The sequence below is a fragment of the Oncorhynchus keta genome, chromosome 35 (assembly GCF_023373465.1).
Source record: "Oncorhynchus keta strain PuntledgeMale-10-30-2019 chromosome 35, Oket_V2, whole genome shotgun sequence".
Lineage (NCBI taxonomy): Eukaryota > Metazoa > Chordata > Actinopteri > Salmoniformes > Salmonidae > Oncorhynchus > Oncorhynchus keta.
Genome location: NC_068455.1, coordinates 67,066,143 through 67,091,621, shown reverse-complemented (window position 1 = coordinate 67,091,621; position 25,479 = coordinate 67,066,143). Strand labels below are relative to the sequence as shown.

At 40.0% G+C, this 25,479-nt stretch overlaps 1 protein-coding gene and 5 non-coding genes across 9 annotated transcripts in view; 5 read left to right on the top strand and 1 right to left on the bottom strand.

Moving 5' to 3' along the window:
• Positions 1–2,446: 2,446 nt before the first annotated feature.
• On the top strand, positions 2,447–2,520 carry trnan-guu (transfer RNA asparagine (anticodon GUU)). Its single transcript has one exon. It is a non-coding gene; the product is annotated as a tRNA-Asn (tRNA).
• Positions 2,521–6,204: 3,684 nt separating this feature from the next.
• On the top strand, positions 6,205–6,276 carry trnad-guc (transfer RNA aspartic acid (anticodon GUC)). The gene has a single exon. It is a non-coding gene; the product is annotated as a tRNA-Asp (tRNA).
• A 975-nt stretch (positions 6,277–7,251) lies between these two features.
• trnan-guu (transfer RNA asparagine (anticodon GUU)) lies at positions 7,252–7,325 on the top strand. Its single transcript has one exon. It is a non-coding gene; the product is annotated as a tRNA-Asn (tRNA).
• A 3,690-nt stretch (positions 7,326–11,015) lies between these two features.
• Positions 11,016–11,087, top strand: trnad-guc (transfer RNA aspartic acid (anticodon GUC)). Its single transcript has one exon. It is a non-coding gene; the product is annotated as a tRNA-Asp (tRNA).
• A 1,035-nt stretch (positions 11,088–12,122) lies between these two features.
• On the top strand, positions 12,123–12,196 carry trnan-guu (transfer RNA asparagine (anticodon GUU)). Its single transcript has one exon. It is a non-coding gene; the product is annotated as a tRNA-Asn (tRNA).
• Positions 12,197–15,893: 3,697 nt separating this feature from the next.
• gba2 (glucosidase, beta (bile acid) 2) overlaps positions 15,894–25,479 on the bottom strand; it is a 34,279-nt gene continuing 24,693 nt past the window's right edge. For 3 of the 4 annotated variants that reach the window (XM_052497354.1, XM_052497353.1, XM_052497355.1), the window contains 6 exons: positions 21,024–21,175; positions 20,822–20,928; positions 20,343–20,485; positions 19,686–19,801; positions 19,099–19,290; positions 15,894–17,115 (listed from right to left, as the gene is read on the bottom strand). In XM_052497354.1, the coding sequence (XP_052353314.1) occupies positions 16,807–17,115; positions 19,099–19,290; positions 19,686–19,801; positions 20,343–20,485; positions 20,822–20,928; positions 21,024–21,175 (1,019 nt within the window). In that variant the 3' untranslated portion in view covers positions 15,894–16,806. The remainder of the gene's footprint in view (positions 17,116–19,098; positions 19,291–19,685; positions 19,802–20,342; positions 20,486–20,821; positions 20,929–21,023; positions 21,176–25,479) is intronic. The other variant, XM_052497352.1, reaches the window with a different exon arrangement.

Sequence of the window (25,479 nt, the reverse complement as noted above, 5' to 3'; positions counted from 1 at the left end):
GCTATTTGACCAAGACGCAAAGTGAAGGAGTGCTGCATCAGATGACCTGGCCTCCACAATCACCCGACCTCAACTCAATTGAGAGGGTTTGGGATGAGTTGGACCGCAGTGGGAAGGAAAAGCAGTCAACAAGTGCTCAGCATTTGTGGGAACTCCTTCAAGACCGTTGGAAAGCATTCCAGGTTCAGCTGGTGGAGAGAATGCCAAGAGTGTGCAAAGCTGTCATCAAGGCAAAGGGTGGCTACTTTGAAGAATATAAAATATATTTTGTTTTGTTTAAGACTTTTTTGGTTACTACAAGATATCATGTGTTATTTCATAGTTTTGATGTCTTCACTTTTATTCTACAATGTAGAATAAAACATCTAGAAAAACCCTTGAATGAGGAGGTGTCCCAACTTTTAAATGGTACTGTATATGTGTATGTATGTATATATTAATCTGGTTTGAGGAACAATACATTCAGAATCTATTATCTACTCTTGTTACTGCTATCACTTATTTTCATTTTCAGAAACCCCATTGTGATAAATCACTGTATATCACCATGTATAACTTTGAGAAAATTAAAATGAATATATTTTGTCTCGTTGTTTAAAGTGCGCACAGGACTTGTTTGTCGACACATGTTGGTATCGTGTTTGTTAGGGATGGGCATTTGAAATTATTTCACTCTTCGGATAATATGACATTATTTCTGCTATCAAGGATAGTCGACATTGAAAACGCAGTTTAAAAAAACACTTGAAAAGTCAGAATGACACAAACGTCAAAGGCAGGCTACCACAACGGACAGGCTGCAATTCTCCAGTAGTTTTTGGCTAACAGCAACGGTGAAAGATAATTCTGATTTTCGCCATGATTGATGGATTCTGTTTGAAATTACTTTTCTGGTGAGTGTTTTGCATTGCGCTGGGTCATGTTTTGTGGAACCGTGGCTATGTACGCGACAGTCATTTCTATTTGAAGTGAACAAAATAGGTTGTCAGAGTTGACTGGAGGACTAAATGCGCTAGCTCAATGCACTGTCATCAAAACCAAAAATCAACAGTTCAACTGTTGTTTTATTAAATAAAGAATTTCAATTGTCACGGTGTATCCCTGTATGTAATAATGTCTCAATGATCATTTAATTTAGAAGAAAGTTTTCATTGTTAACCCCCCAAAAAAAGGTCAAATGAACACGCACACAAGTAAAGGAATATTGAGGTTTGTTCGGATTTTTGAATATTCAAATAACCGTGATCGTCTGTTGTGTGTGTGTATGCGTGTCTAAATGTGTACTTTTGTAGACGACGAAGGAGATACTGTTGCTTTAACTGAACTGATCTGTATACGTAGAATTCCAGTACACATTCAGTCCTCGTTAGTATAGTGGTCAGTATCCCCGCCTGTCACGCGGGAGACCGGGTTCAATTCCCCGACGGGGAGGTAAGAATTTTATTTTCGTTTTACTTCTGCCTGTGAGAGAAGCCTCATTGTAAAATGACCTTCAGTACTCGTCTTTACTCCACTATAGCTACTCTACAGTGTCGTTTAACCCACTTGTAAAATGGATGGTGGTGGCATATTAAATCTTGACTTCTGTTTTGAAAATATAAATCATGTCATTGTTATCGATCTGGCTAAGGGACCTTCAATTAAGAATCTATAATAGTTTACCACGGTATGAGTCATAATACCCATAAAACCTAGCAGTCAAACATGAAAATGGTTACAATTGTTTTTCGACCATACATTTTTTCCCAATGGGGATTTTGGTAAACACTTCAAATTCAGGTGAGTGTTTTGCGTAAGCTCACCCCGGCGTGACATTTTTCTAACTGTGTAAATTTCTCCCAGACAAGGTGACTTTCATGAATATACTCACTTGTATTTACCCAGCCCAAAATGAAATAGGCTGTGATTTGTGAGTCCCATAGTCACTACAGACAACCTGGTTTGAATCCAGGCTCTATCACAACTGGCTGTGATTTGTGAGTCCCATAGGGTGGCGCACAATTGGCCCAGCGTCGTCCGGTTTTGGCATTGCTTTCTTAGCACCCCTCTTGAATTGCCATGTATTTCCCTAGATTCTAGAGCAGTGAGTAGATAGCCGTATACTGTATAACTTTGTGACATTTTGAATTAGTGTATAGAGTCAATTTAGCGACTTTGACGCTATATTTAGCGAGTATTCGGACCCTTTCAGCGTCTTTTATTGGTAAGAGGCTAACGACAAACTCTGCTACTTTTCAGGCTGCCTTGGGGGGTATTGCCACGGGAGTTTTGGGGTTTTGATAGCATTTAAAGATAAAATATATATTTAAGATAAATCATGTAGTATATACGTTTGTTCAGATCTGGATGTTACCCCTCTGTTTTGCCATACAATTATGACTGAAAGCTGAATATTTCTCTGTATACGTGATCCTTGTTCCACGTGTGTCCTACTGTAAGCAGCTTAGTCTCTGTGGCGCAATTGGTTAGCGCGTTAGACTGTTAATCTAAAGGTTGGTGGTTCAAGCCCACCCAGGGACGTGTGTTTTCCATTTGTTGAGCTCTCTGATGTCAGAAGACTTTCCTGTAGTGTAAATTTGATTCTGTGTGTGACTGACTTGTCCTGTATCCTGTTTTTAGACGTGATTGGTGAGTTGTTGAATGTAAAACAGGAAGAGTATTATATTTCCCATCCTATTAAAATGGGTGTCAGTGGCCTGTGATCATCAGTTGCTGAATAGCTTCACCATATATCTAAACTCCATATAGAATGAGATCACAGACAGCCAGGGGTCAAAGGTCAGCTTTCTACCAACTCCATGTCTGTGGCGCAATTGCTTTGAGCCTTAGACTGTTAATCTAAAGATTTGATTGATGTGTTTGAACATACAACATGAGAACAGTTGCATTGAAACCACTGGTAAAAGTGGGAGGCGGTGGCCCGATTGGGTATATAAATAACTACAGAGGGTAGGTAGTGCGTACGGCCCAGTACGTCACTGGGGCTCAGCTGCCTGCCTCTACACCAGGTGGTGTCAGACGAAGGCCCTAAAAATTGTCAAAGACCCCAGCCACCCCAGTCAAAGACTGTTCTCTCTACTCCCGCATGGCAAGCGGTACTGGAGTGCCAAGTCTAGGACAAAAGGCTTCTACCTTGTTTTTACCCACAAGCCATAAGACTCCTGAACAATTGTTTCTAGCCTGTCTTTTTACTGTTGTTTTATTTCTTTATTTACCTATTGTTAACCTAATACCTTTTTTGCACTATTGGTTAAGAGCCTGTAAGTAAGCATTTCACTGTAAGGTCTACTAGATCTGTTGTATTTGGCGCACGTGACAAATAAACTTTGATTTGATTTGAAAGCAAAGGCCTGTGGTTTTATTACTGCATATCTTGACCGTTCTGTATGGAAAATCTGGCTCAAAGAAACATATTTTTGAATATAGATAAGCATCCTGCTCGAAGGACCATATCATCATTATATATTAACAGTGGTGGAAGAAGTACACAATTGTCATACTTGAATAAAAGTATAAATACCAGTGTTGGAAAAAAGTACCAAATGATCATACTTTAAAGTCTTTTCACTTAAGTACTTTACACCACTGTATATTAATCTGGCTCGACAGACTATATCATTTAGTTATACATTTAGTGATATATATATATAATGTATATAACTAAATGTATTGTATATGTACAGTACCAGTCAAAAGTTTGGACACACCTCCTCATTCAAGGGTTTTTCTTTATTTTGACTATTTTCATCATTTTAGAATAACAGTGAAGACATAAAAACTATGAAATAAAATATATGGAATCATGTAGTAACCAAAAAGTGTGAAACAAATCAAAATATATTTATGTTTGAGATTCTTCAAAGTAGCCACCCCTTGCCTTGATGACAGCTTTGCACACTCTTGGCATTCTCTCAACCAGCTTCATGAGGCAGTCACCTGGAATGCCTTTCAATTAACAGGTGTGCCTTGTTAAAAGTTCATTTGTGTAATTTCTTTCCTTCGTAATGCATTTCAGCCAATCAGTTGTGTTGTGACAGGGTAGGGTTGGAATACAGAAGATAGCCCTATTTGGTAAAAGACCAAGTCAATATTATGGCAAGAACAGCTCGAATAAGCAAAGAGAAACGACGGTACATCATTACTTTAAGACACGAAGGTCAGTCAATCCAGAAAATTTCAACAACTTAGAAAATTTCTTCAAGCGCAGTCGCAAAAACCATCAAGCGCTATGATGAAACTGGCTCTCGTGAGGACCGCCACAGGAAAGGAAGACCCAGAGTTACCTCTGCTGTGGAGGATAAGTTCATGAGAATTACCAGCCTCAGAAATTGCAGCCCAAATAAATGCTTCACAGAGTTCAAGTAACAGACACATCTCAACATCAACCCGTCAGAGGAGACTATGTGAATTTGGCGTTCAATGCCAAACTGCTGTAAAAACAAAAACACCACTAAAGGACACCAATAAGAAGAAGAGACTTGCTTGGGCCAAGAAACACAAGCAATGGCCATTAGACCGGTGGAAATCTGTCCTTTGGTCTGTCTCCAAATTTGAGATTTTTGGTTCCAACCGCTCTGTCTTTGTGCGACGAGGAGTAGGTGAACGCATGATCTCTGCGTGTGTGTGGTTCCCACCGTGAAGCAAGGACAAGGTGTGATGGTGTGGGGAGGCTTTGCTGGTGACACTGTTGGTGATTTATTTAGAATTCAAGGTACACTTAACCAGCATGGCTACGACAGTATTCTGCAGCGATACGCCATCCCATCTGGTTTGCGCTTAGTGGGACTATCATTTGTTTTTCAACAGGACAATGACCCACACACCTCCAGGCTGTGTAAGGGCTATTTGACCAAGACGCAAAGTGAAGGAGTGCTGCATCAGATGACCTGGCCTCCACAATCACCCGACCTCAACTCAATTGAGAGGGTTTGGGATGAGTTGGACCGCAGTGGGAAGGAAAAGCAGTCAACAAGTGCTCAGCATTTGTGGGAACTCCTTCAAGACCGTTGGAAAGCATTCCAGGTTCAGCTGGTGGAGAGAATGCCAAGAGTGTGCAAAGCTGTCATCAAGGCAAAGGGTGGCTACTTTGAAGAATATAAAATATATTTTGTTTTGTTTAAGACTTTTTTTGGTTACTACAAGATATCATGTGTTATTTCATAGTTTTGATGTCTTCACTTTTATTCTACAATGTAGAATAAAACATCTAGAAAAACCCTTGAATGAGGAGGTGTCCGAACTTTTAAATGGTACTGTATATGTGTATGTATGTATATATTAATCTGGTTTGAGGAACAATACATTCAGAATCTATTATCTACTCTTGTTACTGCTATCACTTATTTTCATTTTCAGAAACCCCATTGTGATAAATCACTGTATATCACCATGTATAACTTTGAGAAAATTAAAATGAATATATTTTGTCTCGTTGTTTAAAGTGCGCACAGGACTTGTTTGTCGACACATGTTGGTATCGTGTTTGTTAGGGATGGGCATTTGAAATCATTTCACTCTTCGGATAATATGACATTATTTCTGCTATCAAGGATAGTCGACATTGAAAAACGCAGTTTAAAAAAACACTTGAAAAGTCAGAATGACACAAACGTCAAAGGCAGGCTACCACAACGGACAGGCTGCAATTCTCCAGTAGTTTTTGGCTAACAGCAACGGTGAAAGATAATTCTGATTTTCGCCATGATTGATGGATTCTGTTTGAAATTACTTTTCTGGTGAGTGTTTTGCATTGCGCTGGGTCATGTTTTGTGGAACCGTGGCTATGTACGCGACAGTCATTTCTATTTGAAGTGAACAAAATAGGTTGTCAGAGTTGACTGGAGGACTAAATGCGCTAGCTCAATGCACTGTCATCAAAACCAAAAATCAACAGTTCAACTGTTGTTTTATTAAATAAAGAATTGCAATTGTCACGGTGTATCCCTGTATGTAATAATGTCTCAATGCTCATTTAATTTAGAAAAAGTTTTCATTGTTAACCCCCCAAAAAAAAAAAAGGTCAAATGAACACGCACTCAAGTAAAGGAATATTGAGGTTTGTTCGGATTTTTGAATATTCAAATAACCGTGATCGTCTGTTGTGTGTGTATGCGTGTCTAAATGTGTACTTTTGTAGACGACGAAGGAGATACTGTTGCTTTAACTGAACTGATCTGTATACGTAGAATTCCAGTACACATTCAGTCCTCGTTAGTATAGTGGTCAGTATCCCCGCCTGTCACGCGGGAGACCGGGGTTCAATTCCCCGACGGGGAGTTAAGAATTTTATTTTCGTTTTACTTCTGCCTGTGAGAGAAGCCTCATTGTAAAATGACCTTCAGTACTCGTCTTTACTCCACTATAGCTACTCTACAGTGTCGTTTAATCCACTTGTAAAATGGATGGTGGTATATAAATCTCACTCAAAGGACCATGTCATTGTTATCGATCTGGCTAAGGGACCTTCAATTAAGAATATATAATAGATTACCACGGTATGAGTCATAATACCCGTAAAACCTAGCAGTCAAACATGAAAATGGTTAATTGTTTTTCGACCATACATTTTTCCCAATGGGGATTTTGGTAACACTTCAAATAAGGTGAGTGTTTTGCGTAAGCTTACCCCGGCGTGACATTTTTCTAACTGTGTAAATTTCTCCCAGACAAGGTGACTTTCATGAATATACTCACTTGTATTTACCCAGCCCAAAATGAAATAGAGGCGTCACTACAGACAACCTGGTTTGAATCCAGGCTCTATCACAACTGGCTGTGATTTGTGAGTCCCATAGGGTGGCGCACAATTGGCCCAGCGTCGTCCGGTTTTGGCATTGCTTTCTTAGCACCCCTATTGAATTGCCATGTATTTCACTAGTTTCTAGAGCAGTGAGTAGATAGCCGTATACTGTATAACTTTGTGACATTTTGAATTAGTGTATAGAGTCAATTTAGCGACTTTGACGCTATATTTAGCGAGTATTCAGACCCTTTCAGCGTATTTTATTGGTAAGAGGCTAACGACAAACTCTGCTACTTTTCAGGCTGCCTTGGGGGGTATTGCCACGGGAGTTTTGGGGTTTTGATAGCATTTAAAGATAAAATATATATTTAAGATAAATCATGTAGTATATACGTTTGTTCAGATCTGGATGTTACCCCTCTGTTTTGCCATACAATTATGACTGAAAGCTGAATATTTCTCTGTATACGTGATCCTTGTTCCACGTGTGTCCTACTGTAAGCAGCTTAGTCTCTGTGGCGCAATTGGTTAGCGCGTTAGACTGTTAATCTAAAGGTTGGTGGTTCAAGCCCACCCAGGGACGTGTGTTTTCCATTTGTTGAGCTCTCTGATGTCAGAAGACTTTCCTGTAGTGTAAATTTGATTCTGTGTGTGACTGACTTGTCCTGTATCCTGTTTTTAGACGTGATTGGTGAGTTGTTGAATGTAAAACAGGAAGAGTATTATATTTCCCATCCTATTAAAATGGGTGTCAGTGGCCTGTGATCATCAGTTGCTGAATAGCTTCACCATATATCTAAACTCCATATAGAATGAGATCACAGACAGCCAGGGGTCAAAGGTCAGCTTTCTACCAACTCCATGTCTGTGGCGCAATTGCTTTGAGCCTTAGACTGTTAATCTAAAGATTTGATTGATGTGTTTGAACATACAACATGAGAACAGTTGCATTGAAACCACTGGTAAAAGTGGGAGGCGGTGGCCCGATTGGGTATATAAATAACTACAGAGGGTAGGTAGTGCGTACGGCCCAGTACGTCACTGGGGCTCAGCTGCCTGCCTCTACACCAGGTGGTGTCAGACGAAGGCCCTAAAAATTGTCAAAGACCCCAGCCACCCCAGTCAAAGACTGTTCTCTCTACTCCCGCATGGCAAGCGGTACTGGAGTGCCAAGTCTAGGACAAAAAGGCTTCTACCTTGTTTTTACCCACAAGCCATAAGACTCCTGAACAATTGTTTCTAGCCTGTCTTTTTACTGTTGTTTTATTTCTTTATTTACCTATTGTTAACCTAATACCTTTTTTGCACTATTGGTTAAGAGCCTGTAAGTAAGCATTTCACTGTAAGGTCTACTAGATCTGTTGTATTTGGCGCACGTGACAAATAAACTTTGATTTGATTTGAAAGCAAAGGCCTGTGGTTTTATTACTGCATATCTTGACCGTTCTGTATGGAAAATCTGGCTCAAAGAAACATATTTTTGAATATAGATAAGCATCCTGCTCGAAGGACCATATCATCATTATATATTAACAGTGGTGGAAGAAGTACACAATTGTCATACTTGAATAAAAGTATAAATACCAGTGTTGGAAAAAAGTACCAAATGATCATACTTTAAAGTCTTTTCACTTAAGTACTTTACACCACTGTATATTAATCTGGCTCGACAGACTATATCATTTAGTTATACATTTAGTGATATATATATATAATGTATATAACTAAATGTATTGTATATGTACAGTACCAGTCAAAAGTTTGGACACACCTCCTCATTCAAGGGTTTTTCTTTATTTTGACTATTTTCATCATTTTAGAATAACAGTGAAGACATAAAAACTATGAAATAAAATATATGGAATCATGTAGTAACCAAAAAGTGTGAAACAAATCAAAATATATTTATGTTTGAGATTCTTCAAAGTAGCCACCCCTTGCCTTGATGACAGCTTTGCACACTCTTGGCATTCTCTCAACCAGCTTCATGAGGCAGTCACCTGGAATGCCTTTCAATTAACAGGTGTGCCTTGTTAAAAGTTCATTTGTGTAATTTCTTTCCTTCGTAATGCATTTCAGCCAATCAGTTGTGTTGTGACAGGGTAGGGTTGGAATACAGAAGATAGCCCTATTTGGTAAAAGACCAAGTCAATATTATGGCAAGAACAGCTCGAATAAGCAAGGAGAAACGACGGTACATCATTACTTTAAGACACGAAGGTCAGTCAATCCAGAAAATTTCAACAACTTAGAAAATTTCTTCAAGCGCAGTCGCAAAAACCATCAAGCGCTATAATGAAACTGGCTCTCGTGAGGACCGCCACAGGAAAGGAAGACCCAGAGTTACCTCTGCTGTGGAGGATAAGTTCATGAGAATTACCAGCCTCAGAAATTGCAGCCCAAATAAATGCTTCACAGAGTTCAAGTAACAGACACATCTCAACATCAACCCGTCAGAGGAGACTATGTGAATTTGGCGTTCAATGCCAAACTGCTGTAAAAACAAAAACACCACTAAAGGACACCAATAAGAAGAAGAGACTTGCTTGGGCCAAGAAACACAAGCAATGGCCATTAGACCGGTGGAAATCTGTCCTTTGGTCTGTCTCCAAATTTGAGATTTTTGGTTCCAACCGCTCTGTCTTTGTGCGACGAGGAGTAGGTGAACGCATGATCTCTGCGTGTGTGTGGTTCCCACCGTGAAGCAAGGACAAGGTGTGATGGTGTGGGGAGGCTTTGCTGGTGACACTGTTGGTGATTTATTTAGAATTCAAGGTACACTTAACCAGCATGGCTACGACAGTATTCTGCAGCGATACGCCATCCCATCTGGTTTGCGCTTAGTGGGACTATCATTTGTTTTTCAACAGGACAATGACCCACACACCTCCAGGCTGTGTAAGGGCTATTTGACCAAGACGCAAAGTGAAGGAGTGCTGCATCAGATGACCTGGCCTCCACAATCACCCGACCTCAACTCAATTGAGAGGGTTTGGGATGAGTTGGACCGCAGTGGGAAGGAAAAGCAGTCAACAAGTGCTCAGCATTTGTGGGAACTCCTTCAAGACCGTTGGAAAGCATTCCAGGTTCAGCTGGTGGAGAGAATGCCAAGAGTGTGCAAAGCTGTCATCAAGGCAAAGGGTGGCTACTTTGAAGAATATAAAATATATTTTGTTTTGTTTAAGACTTTTTGGTTACTACAAGATATCATGTGTTATTTCATAGTTTTGATGTCTTCACTTTTATTCTACAATGTAGAAAATAGTAAAACATCTAGAAAAACCCTTGAATGAGGAGGTGTGTCCCAACTTTTAAATGGTACTGTATATGTGTATGTATGTATATATTAATCTGGTTTGAGGAACAATACATTCAGAATCTATTATCTACTCTTGTTACTGCTATAACTTATTTTCATTTTCAGAAATCCCATTGTGATAAATCACTGTATATCACCATGTATAACTTTGAGAAAATTAAAATGAATATATTTTGTCTCGTTGTTTAAAGTGCGCACAGGACTTGTTTGTCGACACATGTTGGTATCGTGTTTGTTAGGGATGGGCATTTGAAATTATTTCACTCTTCGGATAATATGACATTATTTCTGCTATCAAGGATAGTCGACATTGAAAAACGCAGTTTAAAAAAACACTTGAAAAGTCAGAATGACACAAACGTCAAAGGCAGGCTACCACAACGGACAGGCTGCAATTCTCCAGTAGTTTTTGGCTAACAGCAACGGTGAAAGATAATTCTGATTTTCGCCATGATTGATGGATTCTGTTTGAAATTACTTTTCTGGTGAGTGTTTTGCATTGCGCTGGGTCATGTTTTGTGGAACCGTGGCTATGTACGCGACAGTCATTTCTATTTGAAGTGAACAAAATAGGTTGTCAGAGTTGACTGGAGGACTAAATGCGCTAGCTCAATGCACTGTCATCAAAACCAAAAATCAACAGTTCAACTGTTGTTTTATTGAATAAAGAATTTCAATTGTCACGGTGTATCCCTGTATGTAATAATGTCTCAATGCTCATTTAATTTAGAAAAAGTTTTCATTGTTACCCCCCCCCAAAAAAAAAAGGTCAAATGAACACGCACTCAACTAAAGGAATATTGAGGTTTGTTCGGATTTTTGAATATTCAAATAACCGTGATCGTCTGTTGTGTGTGTATGCGTGTCTAAATGTGTACTTTTGTAGACGACGAAGGAGATACTGTTGCTTTAACTGAACTGATCTGCATACGTAGAATTCCAGTACACATTCAGTCCTCGTTAGTATAGTGGTCAGTATCCCCGCCTGTCACGCGGGAGACCGGGGTTCAATTCCCCGACGGGGAGTTAAGAATTTTATTTTCGTTTTACTTCTGCCTGTGAGAGAAGCCTCATTGTAAAATGACCTTCAGTACTCGTCTTTACTCCACTATAGCTACTCTACAGTGTCGTTTAATCCACTTGTAAAATGGATGGTGGTATATAAATCTCACTCAAAGGACCATGTCATTGTTATCGATCTGGCTAAGGGACCTTCAATTAAGAATCTATAATAGTTTACCACGGTATGAGACATAATACCCGTAAAACCTAGCAGTCAAACATGAAAATGGTTACAATTGTTTTTCGACCATACATTTTTCCCAATGGGGATTTTGGTAACACTTCAAATTCAGGTGAGTGTTTTGCGTAAGCTTACCCCGGCGTGACATTTTTCTAACTGTGTAAATTTCTCCCAGACAAGGTGACTTTCATGAATATACTCACTTGTATTTACCCAGCCCAAAATGAAATAGAGGCGTCACTACAGACAACCTGGTTTGAATCCAGGCTCTATCACAACTGGCTGTGATTTGTGAGTCCCATAGGGTGGCGCACAATTGGCCCAGCGTCGTCCGGTTTTGGCATTGCTTTCTTAGCACCCCTATTGAATTGCCATGTATTTCACTAGTTTCTAGAGCAGTGAGTAGATAGCCGTATACTGTATAACTTTGTGACATTTTGAATTAGTGTATAGAGTCAATTTAGCGACTTTGACGCTATATTTAGCGAGTATTCGGACCCTTTCAGAGTCTTTTATTGGTAAGAGGCTAACGACAAACTCTGCTACTTTTCAGGCTGCCTTGGGGGTATTGCCACGGGAGTTTTGGGGTTTTGATAGCATTTAAAGATAAACTATATCTTTAAGATAAACCATGTAGTATATACGTCTGTTCAGATCTGGTTGTTACCCCTCTGTTTTGCCATACAATTATGACTGAAAGCTAAATATTTCTCTGTCCGGATAAGATGATAGAATTCTTGCAACCATGAAACTGCGGAGTGATTGCCATGAAATGAACGTGATCCTTGTTCCACGTGTGTCCTGCTCCTAGCAGCTTAGTCTCTGTGGCGCAATTGGTTAGCGCGTTAGACTGTTAATCTAAAGGTTGGTGGTTCAAGCCCACCCAGGGACGAGTGTTTTCCATTTCTTGAGCTCTGTGATGTCAAAAAACTTTCCTGTCGTGTAAATTTGATTCCGTGTGTATCTTGTCCTGTGTCCTGTTTTTAGACGTGATTGGTTGAATGTAAAACAGGAAGAGTATTATATTTCCCATCCTATTAAAATGGGTGTCAGTGGCCTGTGATCATCAGTTGCTGAATAGCTTCACCATATATCTAAACTCCATATAGAATGAGATCACAGACAGCCAGGGGTCAAAGGTCAGCTTTCTACCAACTCCATGTCTGTGGCACAATTGCTTTGAGCGTTAGACTGTTAATCTAAAGATTTGATTGATGTGTTTGAACATACAACATGAGAACAGTTGCATTGAAACCACTGGTAAAAGTCGGAGGCGGTGGCCCGATTGGGTAAATAAATAACTACAGAGGGTAGGTAGTGCGTACGGCCCAGTACGTCACTGGGGCTCAACTGCCTGCCTCTACACCAGGTGGTGTCAGACGAAGGCCCTAAAAATTGTCAAAGACCCCAGCCACCCCAGTCAAAGACTGTTCTCTCTACTCCCGCATGGCAAGCGGTACTGGAGTGCCAAGTCTAGGACAAAAAGGCTTCTACCTTGTTTTTACCCACAAGCCATAAGACTCCTGAACAATTGTTTCTAGCCTGTCTTTTTACTGTTGTTTTATTTCTTTATTTACCTAATACATTTTTTGCACTATTGGTTAAGAGCCTGTAAGTAAGAATTTCACTGTAAGGTCTACTAGATCTGTTGTATTCGGCGCACGTGACAAATAAACTTTGATTTGATTTCAAAGCAAAGGCCTGTGGTTTTATTACTGCATATCTTGACCGTTCTGTATGGAAAATCTGGCTCAAAGAAACATATTTTTGAATATAGATAAGCATCCTGCTCGAAGGACCATATCATCATTATATATTAACAGTGGTGGAAGAAGTACACAATTGTCATACTTGAATAAAAGTATAAATACCAGTGGTGGAAAAAAGTACCCAATTTTCATACTTTAAAGTCTTTTTACTAAAGTACTTTACACCACTGTATATTAATCTGGCTCGACAGACTATATCATTTAGTTATATGTACTGTGCCGTGCGAAAGTATTCGGCCCCCTTGAACTTTGCGACCTTTGCCACATTTCAGGCTTCAAACATAAAGATATAAAACTGTATTTTTTTTGTGAAGAATCAACAACAAGTGGGACACAATCATGAAGTGGAACGACATTTATTGGATATTTCAAACTTTTTAACAAATCAAAAACTGAAAAATTGGGGGTGCAAAATTATTCAGCCCCTTTACTTTCAGTGCAGCAAACTCTCTCCAGAAGTTCAGTGAGGATCTCTGAATGATCCAATGTTGACCTAAATGACTAATGATGATAAATACAATCCACCTGTGTGTAATCAAGTCTCTGTATAAATGCACATGCACTGTGATAGTCTCAGAGGTCCGTTAAAAGCGCAGAGAGCATCATGAAGAACAAGGAACACACCAGGCAGGTCCGAGATACTGTTGTGAAGAAGTTTAAAGCCGGATTTGGATACAAAAAGATTTCCCAAGCTTTTAACATCCCAAGGAGCACTGTGCAAGCGATAATATTGAAATGGAAGGAGTATCAGACCACTGCAAATCTACCAAGACCTGGCCGTCCCTCTAAACTTTCAGCTCATACAAGGAGAAGACTGATCAGAGATGCAGCCAAGAGGCCCATGATCACTCTGGATGAACTGCAGAGATCTTTAGCTGAGGTGGGAGACTCTGTCCATAGGACAAGAATCAGTCGTATATTGCACAAATCTGGCCTTTATGGAAGAGTGGCAAGAAGAAAGCCATTTCTTAAAGATATCCATAAAAAGTGTCGTTTAAAGTTTGCCACAAGCCACCTGGGAGACACACCAAACATGTGGAAGAAGGTGCTCTGGTCAGATGAAACCAAAATTGAACATTTTGGCAACAATGCAAAACGTTATGTTTGGCGTAAAAGCAACACAGCTCATCACCCTGAACACACCATCCCCACTGTCAAACATGGTGGTGGCAGCATCATGGTTTGGGCCTGCTTTTCTTCAGCAGGGACAGGGAAGATGGTTAAAATTGATGGGAAGATGGATGGAGCCAAATACAGGACCATTCTGGAAGAAAACCTGATGGAGTCTGCAAAATACCTGAGACTGGGACGGAGATTTGTCTTCCAACAAAACAATGATCCAAAACATAAAGCAAAATATACAATGGAATGGTTCAAAAATAAACATATCCAGGTGTTAGAATGGCCAAGTCAAAGTCCAGACCTGAATCCAATTGAGAATCTGTGTAAAGAACTGAAAACTGCTGTTCACAAATGCTCTCCATCCAACCTCACTGAGCTCAAGCTGTTTTCCAAGGAGGAATGGGAAAAAATTTCAGTCTCTCGATGTGCAAAACTGATAGACATACCCCAAGCGACTTACAACTGTAATCGCAGCAAAAGGTGGCGCTACAAAGTATTAACTTTAGGAGGCTGAATAATTTTGCACGCCCAATTCTTCAGTTTTTGATTTGTTAAAAAGTTTGAAATATCCAACAAATGTCGTTCCACTTCATGATTGTGTCCCACTTGTTGATTCTTCACAAAAATACATTTTTCTATCTTTATGTTTGAAGCCTGAAATGTGGCAAAAGGTCGCAAAGTTCAAGGGGGCCGAAAACTTTCGCAAGGCACTGTATATATGTATATAACTAAATGTATTGTATATGTACAGTACCAGTCAAAAGTTTGGACACACCTCATTCAAGGGTTTTTCTTTATTTTGACTATTTTCATCATTTTAGAATAACAGTGAAGACAAAAACTATGAAAAATAACATATGGAATCATGTAGTAACCAAAAAGTGTGAAACAAATCAAAATATATTTGTTTGAGATTCTTCAAAATAGCCACCCTTTGCACACTCTTGGCATTCTTCGTTTTACTTCTGCCTGTGAGAGAAGCCTCATTGTAAAATGACCTTCAGTACTTGTCTTTACTCCACTATAGCTACTCTACAGTGTCGTTTAACCCACTTGTAAAATGGATGGTGGTGGCAAAGTTCTGTTGTTTTATTACTGTAGATCTTGACCGTTCTGTTTTGAAAATATAAATCTCACTCAAAGGACCATGTCATTGTTATCGATCTGGCTAAGGGACCTTCAATTAAGAATATATAATAGATTACCACGGTATGAGTCATAATACCCGTAAAACCTAGCAGTCAAACATGAAAATGGTTAATTGTTTTTCGACCATACATTTTTCCCAATGGGGATTTTGGTAACACTTCAAATAAGGTGAGTGTTTTGCGTAAGCTTACCCCGGCGTGACATTTTTATAACCGTGTAAATTTCTCCCAGACAAGGTGACTTTCATGAATATATTCACTTGCATTTACCCAGCCCAAAATGAAAAAGAGGCGTCACTACAGACAACCTGGTTTGAATACAGGCTGTATCAGAACTGCCTGTGATTTGTGAGTCCCATAGGGCGGCACACACTACTGTGTACTTATATGGACAACCAGTGGAACAGGATGATGTTGTGTGATTAACTGATGCGTATTGGTTGAATTCCAGGACACGCCCAGTCATTAGTAGTGGGCAGTATCACCTCCTTGAACTGTATGTATTTCCCCCCCCATTACTACAAAACTCAGTCAAAAAAAAGATTCAGACAAAGTTTTTTTTAACACTTTATACAGCATTCAAACATAGAAATAAAGAATAACAATCTTCAAATACCGATTTTTATCAAGTCTTCATTCTAAGTCTTCTAGACTGTCTACCATTGGTTAAACCTGCCAGTCAAAGTCTGAAATAATAAACATATTCATTCTCATTCAAATTAAGACTAATTTGATTATAGCTGCTACAGTGATATACAGTGTCATTGTCACACTTTGCATATGAGCTTGTTTTGTTCTGTAGATAAGCTTGAGTATTTATGGTTGTGTGTGTGTGTGTGTCTACAGAGACAAACAGTGAAACAGGATGTTGCATTGTAAACTCCATGTAGAATGAGATGACAGACAGAGGGCAAGGTTCAGTCATTAGATTCTGGAACTTGAAATCTTTAGAGAATCAAATGTTGTTCTTCAGTTCGACTGCCTCAGTTCTGGGACAACCCTTTTTTTTTTTGAGTCTCTCCTCATCCACACCAGTCTGGTCCAGGGACGTGTTCAGCAGGGCACAACATTGAGGCATTTTCTGATATAAATATGTTACGTAGAACTAACACCCCTCTCTGACATAGAATAATTCATCTCGGGTCCATTCATAACAGTTTTCTATATGCATCTTTCAACAACATTTAGGCTTCTGAACATAGTCCTGGTCCAGACTCTCCTCTCATTGGGAAGATTTCAATTGTAATCTCATGTCCTCTCTCATCCCCTCCTTCTCAAAACCCATTGGGAGAAGGTCAGAGGGAAGGGACCTCTGGCTTTCCCATCCAATGGGTTTTGAGAAAGAGACAATTGTATACTCCTCATGTCCCCTCTCGCCTTGAGATCTTCCTCTGGTATCCCCTCTGTCCCTGTCCCAGCAACTCAGTCTGTGGTGCAATCAGCTACTTTCGATAATGTTTAGACTACGGAATGTGACCCTGGTCCTGACTCTCCTTCTGTCCGGGTTCTCCCTCCGTCGCAGTTTGTATAGTGGTGGTGGTCTGGGGGGCCTGGTCAGTAGGTGTGGTGGTGGTCTTGGGGGCCTGGTCTCGTGGTTGTGAGGTATCCAGGGCTAGCTGCATGGCCCAGATGCTGAGAGGCCTCATGTAGGCCAGGGAGCGGTAGATGCCCTTCTCACAGTAGGCCTCCGGGGTCTGAAAGGCCATGCCCAGACGCTCCCACACCGTCCGGTAGCAGCCCTCTGCTGTACGTAGACCCTCCTCCAACATACCCTGACACAGAGAGAGGGGTTCAGAGGTGAGATATTGGTTTTCCATGATTGGTAAATTGATACATCGATTGGATTGACATAGTACATAGAGGTGGGTTAAGAGGTAAGATATTTTGGTTTGAAATGTGGAAGCTGGGAGAGGATTGGATGTCATATATGAAAATGTTACATTTTGTATTATTTGTTGAATTTACTGATATGACAGACTGAGCAAAAAAAAGTTTGTAGTAACGTGAACTAACTCACTTGTATATCGCGCTGGTCTGTAAAATTGACCTTATTTTAACACCCAAAAAACATAATACTTCCAGATCAACTGTAATTATCAATACCATTGTAAAGCACAATTTATCCCCTTTCCAACAAAATCAATAACGATTAATCAGAATGGACTGTTAAATAGGGCCGATTTCAAGTTTATTTCAATCGGTAATCGGCATTTTTGGACACCGATTATAGCCGATTACATTGCACTCCACAAAAAGACTGCATGGCAGGCTGACTACCTGTTATGAGAGTGCAGTAAGGAGCCAAGGTAAGGTGCTAGCTAGCATTAAACGTATCTTATAAAAACAATCAAAACAATCACTAGTTAAACTAGTAATATCATCAACCATGTGTAGTTATCTAGCTTGTCCTGTGTTGTATATAATCGATGCCTGTTAATTTATCGTTGAATCACTGATAACATTAATTTATTTTAACTAGGGAAATTGTCTCACTTCTCTTGCGTTCTGTGCAACAGAGGCAAGGTATATGCAGCAGCACCTGGCTCGTTGCAAACTGTGTTAAGACCATTTCTTCCTAACAAAGACCGTAATTAATTTGCCAGAATTGTACATAATTATGACAGAACATTGAAGGTTGTGCAATGTAACAGCAATATTTAGACTTAGGGATGCCACCCGTTAGATAAAATACGGAACAGTTCCGTATTTCACTGAAAGAATAAACGTTTTGTTTTTGAAATGATAGTTTCTGGATTTGACCATATTAATGACCTAAGGCTCGTATTTCTGTGTTTATTATATTAAAATTAAGTATATGATTTGATAGAGCAGTCTGACTGAGTGGTGGTAGGCAGCAGCAGGCTCCTAAGCATTCATTCAAACAGCACTTTCCTGCATTTGCCAGCAGCTCTTCGCTGTGCTTCAAACACTGCGCTGTTTATGACTTCAAGCCTAGCAACTCCCGAGATTAGGCTATATATATATATAAAAATTTAAAAAAAATAATAAATCTGCTTTTTGGTCCTCCAATAATCGGCATGGGCGTTGAAAAAAAATCATAATCGGTCGACCTCTACTACATGATGCCCGTCTCTGCATGATTCAAGAAGGCAATGAGCTCCGTCGGGTCTTTCTAAAAATGGCAGGTGGGGAAGCGAAACTAATGCATGATAGTGAGAAGGAGAGATGTCGTGTGGGGAAACGGCTTTTTTCACTCGATCTGTCAAACTTATCCCCTCTAAAATGTAAATAAAACATTATAAAGACTTTATAAAGACTACTATATTTGGAGGTTTGAGTCGAATTGGGTTTTTAGGGCGGTACTAAAGTGATCTTCAGAAGTAAACAGCGGCTTTTGAGAGTCATGACAGCTTGCACTGATGACGCAAAAAATGACTAGGTATCCCCCCCTTACCCTGTCCCCTTCTTGTTTTTAAATGGCGAGAGAAGTGCTTCACCGGGTGGAGAGAGGCTGTAAGACAGAATTAGTTGCTTTATGCGTGCTATACGTTACGCCATGACACGTCACAATGTAACGTACAGCGTCGGAGGGGTCCGTTTTTTTTTCAACTTCTCTCCAATACTATAGCGCCATTACCATGTCAATCAATGCTTAAATAGTTCACACACCAGACTTTGATGTCAACACAGTCCCATTAGTTTTCATTGCAGCCTCGTTACTTAAAAAAAGGTTTGTTGAAAAGGTCAGGAGGCTTCCCTCCCCTCTCCCCATACTGACTTTCTCACTCACTCACCTCATGGATCATAATAGCAGCCAGTCCGTACACCACTCCGATCCACACCTCGTCTGACTGGACACTGGAGTGGTCAGGTACCCCCTCCGGTCTCATACCGTTGACCGCACCCATCTGACCCCCAGCGAAACTCATCACGTTCAGGTCAAACACAGACTTCAGTGCACTGCAAATCTTCTCCTTAGGAAAGGCCTGGGGGAGAGGTAGTTCATTGTTTTGTTTGCGTAGTTAGCATTCTGACCACACTGATTGAATCTATGTTGAGTCAGGATGTCATTAACAGTAATAATAATAATAATAAGTCATTTTAAGCACTTTAAGGCATTGTCACTTTATGTAAACAGCCAGATAAAAAAGGAATGCGCGATAATGTAAGCAACAAAGTCACATTCCAATCAGTAAGAGAAATCTGATAAAAATCCTAGTACAATCATTACTAGACCAATGGAGGTTGCAACATCAGTCTGATCAGGATCAAAATGTTCCTGTTTGCCCAGTTTGTGGCGCTTGTTTGGTCAATCGTTTTTTATTAGGGTTTTAGTAGTCAACAATAGTATTACTATTTATGTCTTGGCTTTGTGTCTGACCTGAAACTGGCCATCTCCCAATCCAGATGCCCGCAGGAACCACTGGCCGGCACACTGGTCTGACATCACACTGTTGGAGAGATCCTGCCCACTACTGTCGTAGTTGTAGTACTGGCCTGAAGAGACAGAGACATAGTCAGCTTTTAGTCTTAATTAATACAGCTAAATTAAAGCCAGGCTCTGAATGGTGTTTTTACTACGAGGCTTATCTCAAATACAGAAACAAAAACGGTTTTCCCAACCAGTCAGGGAATTGAAGCCCGGTCTCCCTGGCTCCCGCATGACAGGCGGGGATACTGACCACTATACTAAACGAGGACTGAAGTCATTTATTAAGAATACTAACTATAACATATCTGACACAGATCCCAAGCATATAAAACTCTGGTATAATGACCATAAATGTATGGTTGTCTATGATTCATGTACAATATAATTAATTAGTCATTTGTATTCCAGAAGTTTAGTTGCTAGTTGTTTACTACAGAATTGTGGCTTAAATTCAAAATCTATAAAAACATATAACATCACAAGAACACACTTCTTAGCAAATGTGTGACATTGGTGAAGAATGTGTAACACAAAACAATAATTGCAGCATTACTCGCTATTCATTACTGAATGTGCGCCCCCTACAGGCAGAAATAAGGTACTGACCATTCCACAGCAGCTTGTCGAAGGCGGCGCTCCCCCGGTCTAGTATGTCTCTGAAGCGCTGGAAGGCAGCCTCATTGTTCACCAGCCTGGCCATCTTACACATCACACACACAGAGGCCAGCCACAGACCCCCACAGTACGCACTGAGAGAGAGGGAGAGAGCAGATTATAATTCCTATAAACAAACACTAAAAAAGTAACACATGGAAATCTTTAAAATTACAAAGTGTGACCTCGCCTTACACATTGAAACACACATGCAGTATAATTCCTGGTCGAAAACAGGAAGTTGAATTCTTTGATGTGACCTTAGAACACAGTCTCACCTCCCTGGGGTGCGTCAGGAAAGCAGCTAAAAATACAACTCCGTCAACGGACTTAGTCTTTTCCTGTTCGCCATCAGTGGGAACCTCTACTACAATGAGTATTGTTACAAGTTATGTCATTTACCAACTCCCTCCCTTTTCCTCAGCTCTCACCTAGGTCCTGTTGCGGTCCATCCGTCGTAGGTCTGGTCGGCATAGCCTGAGTTCTCTATCAGACCGTCTCCATCCGTATCAAACTTCATCTCTGACTCCATCACGGCCTGAAGGGGATATAATAACATTGATTAAATAATACAATCCTTATTATTGTAACCGATCCTATCAGCACTCATCCTGTGAGACTCCTTCCTCCTACCTGGCAGATGGGCCACATGTCCTGGAGGTACTGTGTGTCCTGGGTCAGGTGGAAGTCTCTGTAGACCTGCAGGACAAACTTCAAGTTCAGGTCCTTCCAGTCAGCCGTGTCGTGGATTAGGTAGGCGTTGACACGCTGCCACGGCTCGTCATCTAGATCAAAATCAAACTTTATTTATATAGCAGATATGACAAAAATAAATTGTTTGAATAAACTTATTTACTATTATGTATTGATTTTTATACTCTATGCGATGCTCACTGCACAGAACACAGGAATACAAATTATCACAGAGAATTATTGTAATGTTTGTTTGTGTCAATTAATCCCATAATTGATAGGTTGCCAACTGGCGATTTGACACAAATGTATTCATGCAGTTCAAAGTGCTTCACATACATATACAATAAGTGAGAAAGAAAAACAATATTAGATAAATCCAAAATAAAGGTTAGATAATACACAAGATACATAAATCTCCCTAGAGAACACAACTGATGCGCTCATTCTTATCTGATGGCTACCTCTGTACAGAAGGCAGACATGTTATTCAACGTAAGACAACGCACATTCACTAAGACACAAATCACAAAAGCTGAAATTCTTAAATAACATGAAATCTGAACTCATTGTGGTCATAACTCAATGTACGTCTCAAAATCCAAGTTACATGCACATATCTGAATTCAGTGCCAGTATTAAACCAACAAATTCAACATGTAAAGTGTTTGTCCCATGTTTCATGAGCTGAAAAGATCCCAGAAATGTTCATACGCGCAAAAAGCTTATTTCTCTCATGTTTTGCAAACAAATTTCATTACAACCCTGTTGGTGAGCTCCTTTGCCAAGATAATCCATCTACCTGACAGCTGTGGCATATCAAGAAGCTGATTAAACAGCATGATCATTACACAGGTGCACCTCGTGATGGTGAAAATAAAAGGCCACTCTAAAATGTGCAGTTTTGTCACAACACAAAGCCACAGATGTCTCATGTTTTGAGGGGTGTGCAATTGGCTTGCCGACTGCAGGAATGTCCAAGAGCTGTTGCCAGAGCTGTTCCCAATTGAATGTTAATTTCTCTACCATAAGCTGCCTCCGTTGTTTTAAAGAATTTGGTACTACGTCCAACCAGCCTCACAACTGCAGACCACGTGCATGGCGATGTGTGGGCGAGCACTTTGATGATGTCAAAGTTGTGAACAGAGTGCCCCATGGTGGTGGTGGGGTTATGGTATGGGCAGGCATAAGCTATGGACAACAAACACAATTGCATTTTATCGATGGCAATTGAATGCACAGATATACAGTGACGAGATCCTGAGGCTCATTGTCGTGCCATTCATCCTTGGCCATAATGTTTCAGCATGAAAGCTGAAAATGTCCCCGTTCTTCCATGGCCTGCAAACTCAGACAAATCACCCATTGAGCATGTGTGGGATCGACGTGTACGACAGCGTGTTGCAGTTCCCGCCAATATCCAGCAACTTCGCAGTCATTGAAGAGGGACAACATTCCATAGACCATAATCAGCCTGATCGACTCTGAGAAGGAGACGTGAAGCACTGCATGAGGCAAATGGTGGTCACACCAGATACTTTAAGGTTCTGATCTACGCAACAACATTTAAAAAAAAGGTATCTGTGACCAACAGATGCAGATCTGTATTCCCAGTCATGTGAAATCCATAGAGTAGGGCATAATTAATTTATTTACAAAAATTGACTTATTTCCTTTAACTCTGTAAAAACTTTGAAATTGTTGTATGCTGCATTTATGTTTTGGTTCAGCGCACACACACGCCATTTAAAAAGTTGCAACGTACTGCAGCACAGTTTGTGTGATGCCTCAGAATTCTATGGCATGTTATTTAAGTGCCAAACGCAGGTACTGCTAATGCTAGTTTGACCACAAGAGGGCATCTTTGAGCAGCATTTGATAGCCTTCAATAGTGGCTGTACCACAGAATTTAAAACCTTTTATTGCAAGAACATAATGGGACTGAATAAGGCATTTTGCTTAGTTAATTTTATTAATATTATGGTGTTTCTATTCCAAGAAAATCAAAAACCCTCTGGGTTTCCATTAGGATGGAATGGAAAATATGGCGCTGTGCGTGACAGTCAGGAGTAAGCTACAGTGCTGGGCTATTTAGCTAAAGAATCCCTGTGTCATGCGGGAGACCGGGGTTAAATTTCCCGACTGGGAGGAAGGAATAGGCTGCCCTTGTAAATAAGAAATGGTTCTTAACCTCTTGAAACTAGGGCGCACTATTTTCATTTTTGGAAAATAACGTTCCCATAGTAAACGGCCTATTTCTCAGGACAAGATGCTAGAAAATGCATATAATTGACAGCTTAGGATAGAAAACTCAAAAGTTTCCAAAACTGTCAAAATAGTCTATTGAATATAACAGAACTGATATTGCAGGCGAAACCCTGAAGAAAATCCAATCAGGAAGTGCCTCTTATTTTGAAACCGTTGTGTTCCTATGCACCCCTACTGGCCATTGAAAGGGATATCAACGAGATTCCTTTTTCTACGTATTCCCTAAGGTGTCTACAGCATTTTGACATAGTTTAACGCCTTTATGTTGAAGAATGAGCGTAAACGACTACATTGCGTAAGTGGCCAGCTGAGGGCTCAGAGTGATTCTTGCGTAAAAAACACAAAGGTAGTCATTTTTCCACTCGCTCCTACTGAAAAACCAATTGTCCCGGTTCATATATTATTGAATAGATATTTGAAAAACACCTTGAGGATTGATTATAAAAAACATTTGCCATGTTTCTGTCGATATTATGGATCTAATTTGGAATATTTTTTGCCGTTTTGGATTTCTCAACCAAACGTGAAGAACAAACGGAGGTATTTCGGCTATAAAAATAATCTTTATGGAACAAAATGAACATTTGCTGTCTAACTGGGAGTCTCGTGAGTGAAAACATCCGAAGCTAATCAAAGGTAAACAATTTAATTTGATTGATTTGTGACCAAGTTTTCTGCTGCTAGCTGTACATAATGCTATGCTAGGCTATCGATAAACTTACACAAATGCTTGTCTTGCTTTGGCTGTAAAGCATCATTTCAAAATCTGAGATGACAGGGTGATTAACAAAAGGCTAAGCTGTGTTTCGCTATATTTTGGCTAAAGAAATAGAGGATACTACAATAATCACCTCAGCAAGGTTTTATCCGTGGTCGTGGAGCAGGGTGGAAGTACATCTAAAATGTAGTTTAAATAACCATCTGCATTTTTAATGTATTTTATTAACAAAAGCATAAAGAAATACTATACCACTGTTTTGAGTTAGAAATGTAACACTTCAGCGTACTTAAGCATCGAATACATTACAGGTGGGGGGGGGATGTTCACACCTACTGTAGCCAGGCTATAAAGAGTCGATTGTCCTGATAACCAGGCTACAAGTGTTTGAAAACCTGTTTTCAAAATGTCCCCAGCTGTCCATCACTACTGTAAATAAAAACAGTATCTTATTTAAATTCTTTATTGTATCCACAATGTCACAAATGTGTATCTACCTTTCCAATTACTTTTAGAGAGTTTGGGATTAATATTATGGTGTTTATATTCCAAGAAAAAGTGAAAAACCCTCGGTTTCCGTTGTACAACGTGACGGTCAGGAGTAGGCTACACAGTACTGGGCTATTTCGCTAAAGAATCCCTGTGTTGTGCGCGGACACACAGGAGACCGGGGTTCAATTCCTCAACTGGGAGGAAGAAGTTGGCTATGTTTGTAAAGAATTTGTTCTTAACTGACTTGCCTAGTTAAATAAAAGGTTACACACTAAGAGGATAACATTTCTACACCATCATTTTAGTCTAACCAATACCCAAAGAGACAGAGTCAAAATGAAAATCTCATTGATTTATCGAGACCTGTCCCCATGCTCGTCTCAGAGCAGTACGAAACGGTGCTAAAATAGTTGTAGGCTAATGCTTCAAATCCTATTGCTTCGAACTTCAACATGCTCTTTAAATAAGACCTACACCACTTAACAGCACATTACACAACACTAGTGAGACTCATATACTGTAGGCGACATATCGAAAAATATGACGTGAATCTCCGCCAATAATTACATATAGAGGATTCTAAATTAAAACCCAAAAGCCGCTTCATGAGTCTCCCGGTGGAGGCCGGCACGGGTATCTGTAGCAACGCATTTTGCATTGCGGTGACTTAGACAGCTGCGCCACTGGGGAGGCCCCATCCACAAAGTATCAAAATACAGAGAGGTGTTGGTAAAGGTATATTGTCCTGCTAACAGCCCATAATGGGCTATATTATAATACTGTACATGGTGTCCTGGTAAAGGATAACCAAAACATTTCTTTATTAAAGACTATCAGGAAGAAGGTTGGTACTTATTTTGATGAATGAGTGACTCAGCTTTATGTAGGTGCCACATATATATATATATATTTGGGAGG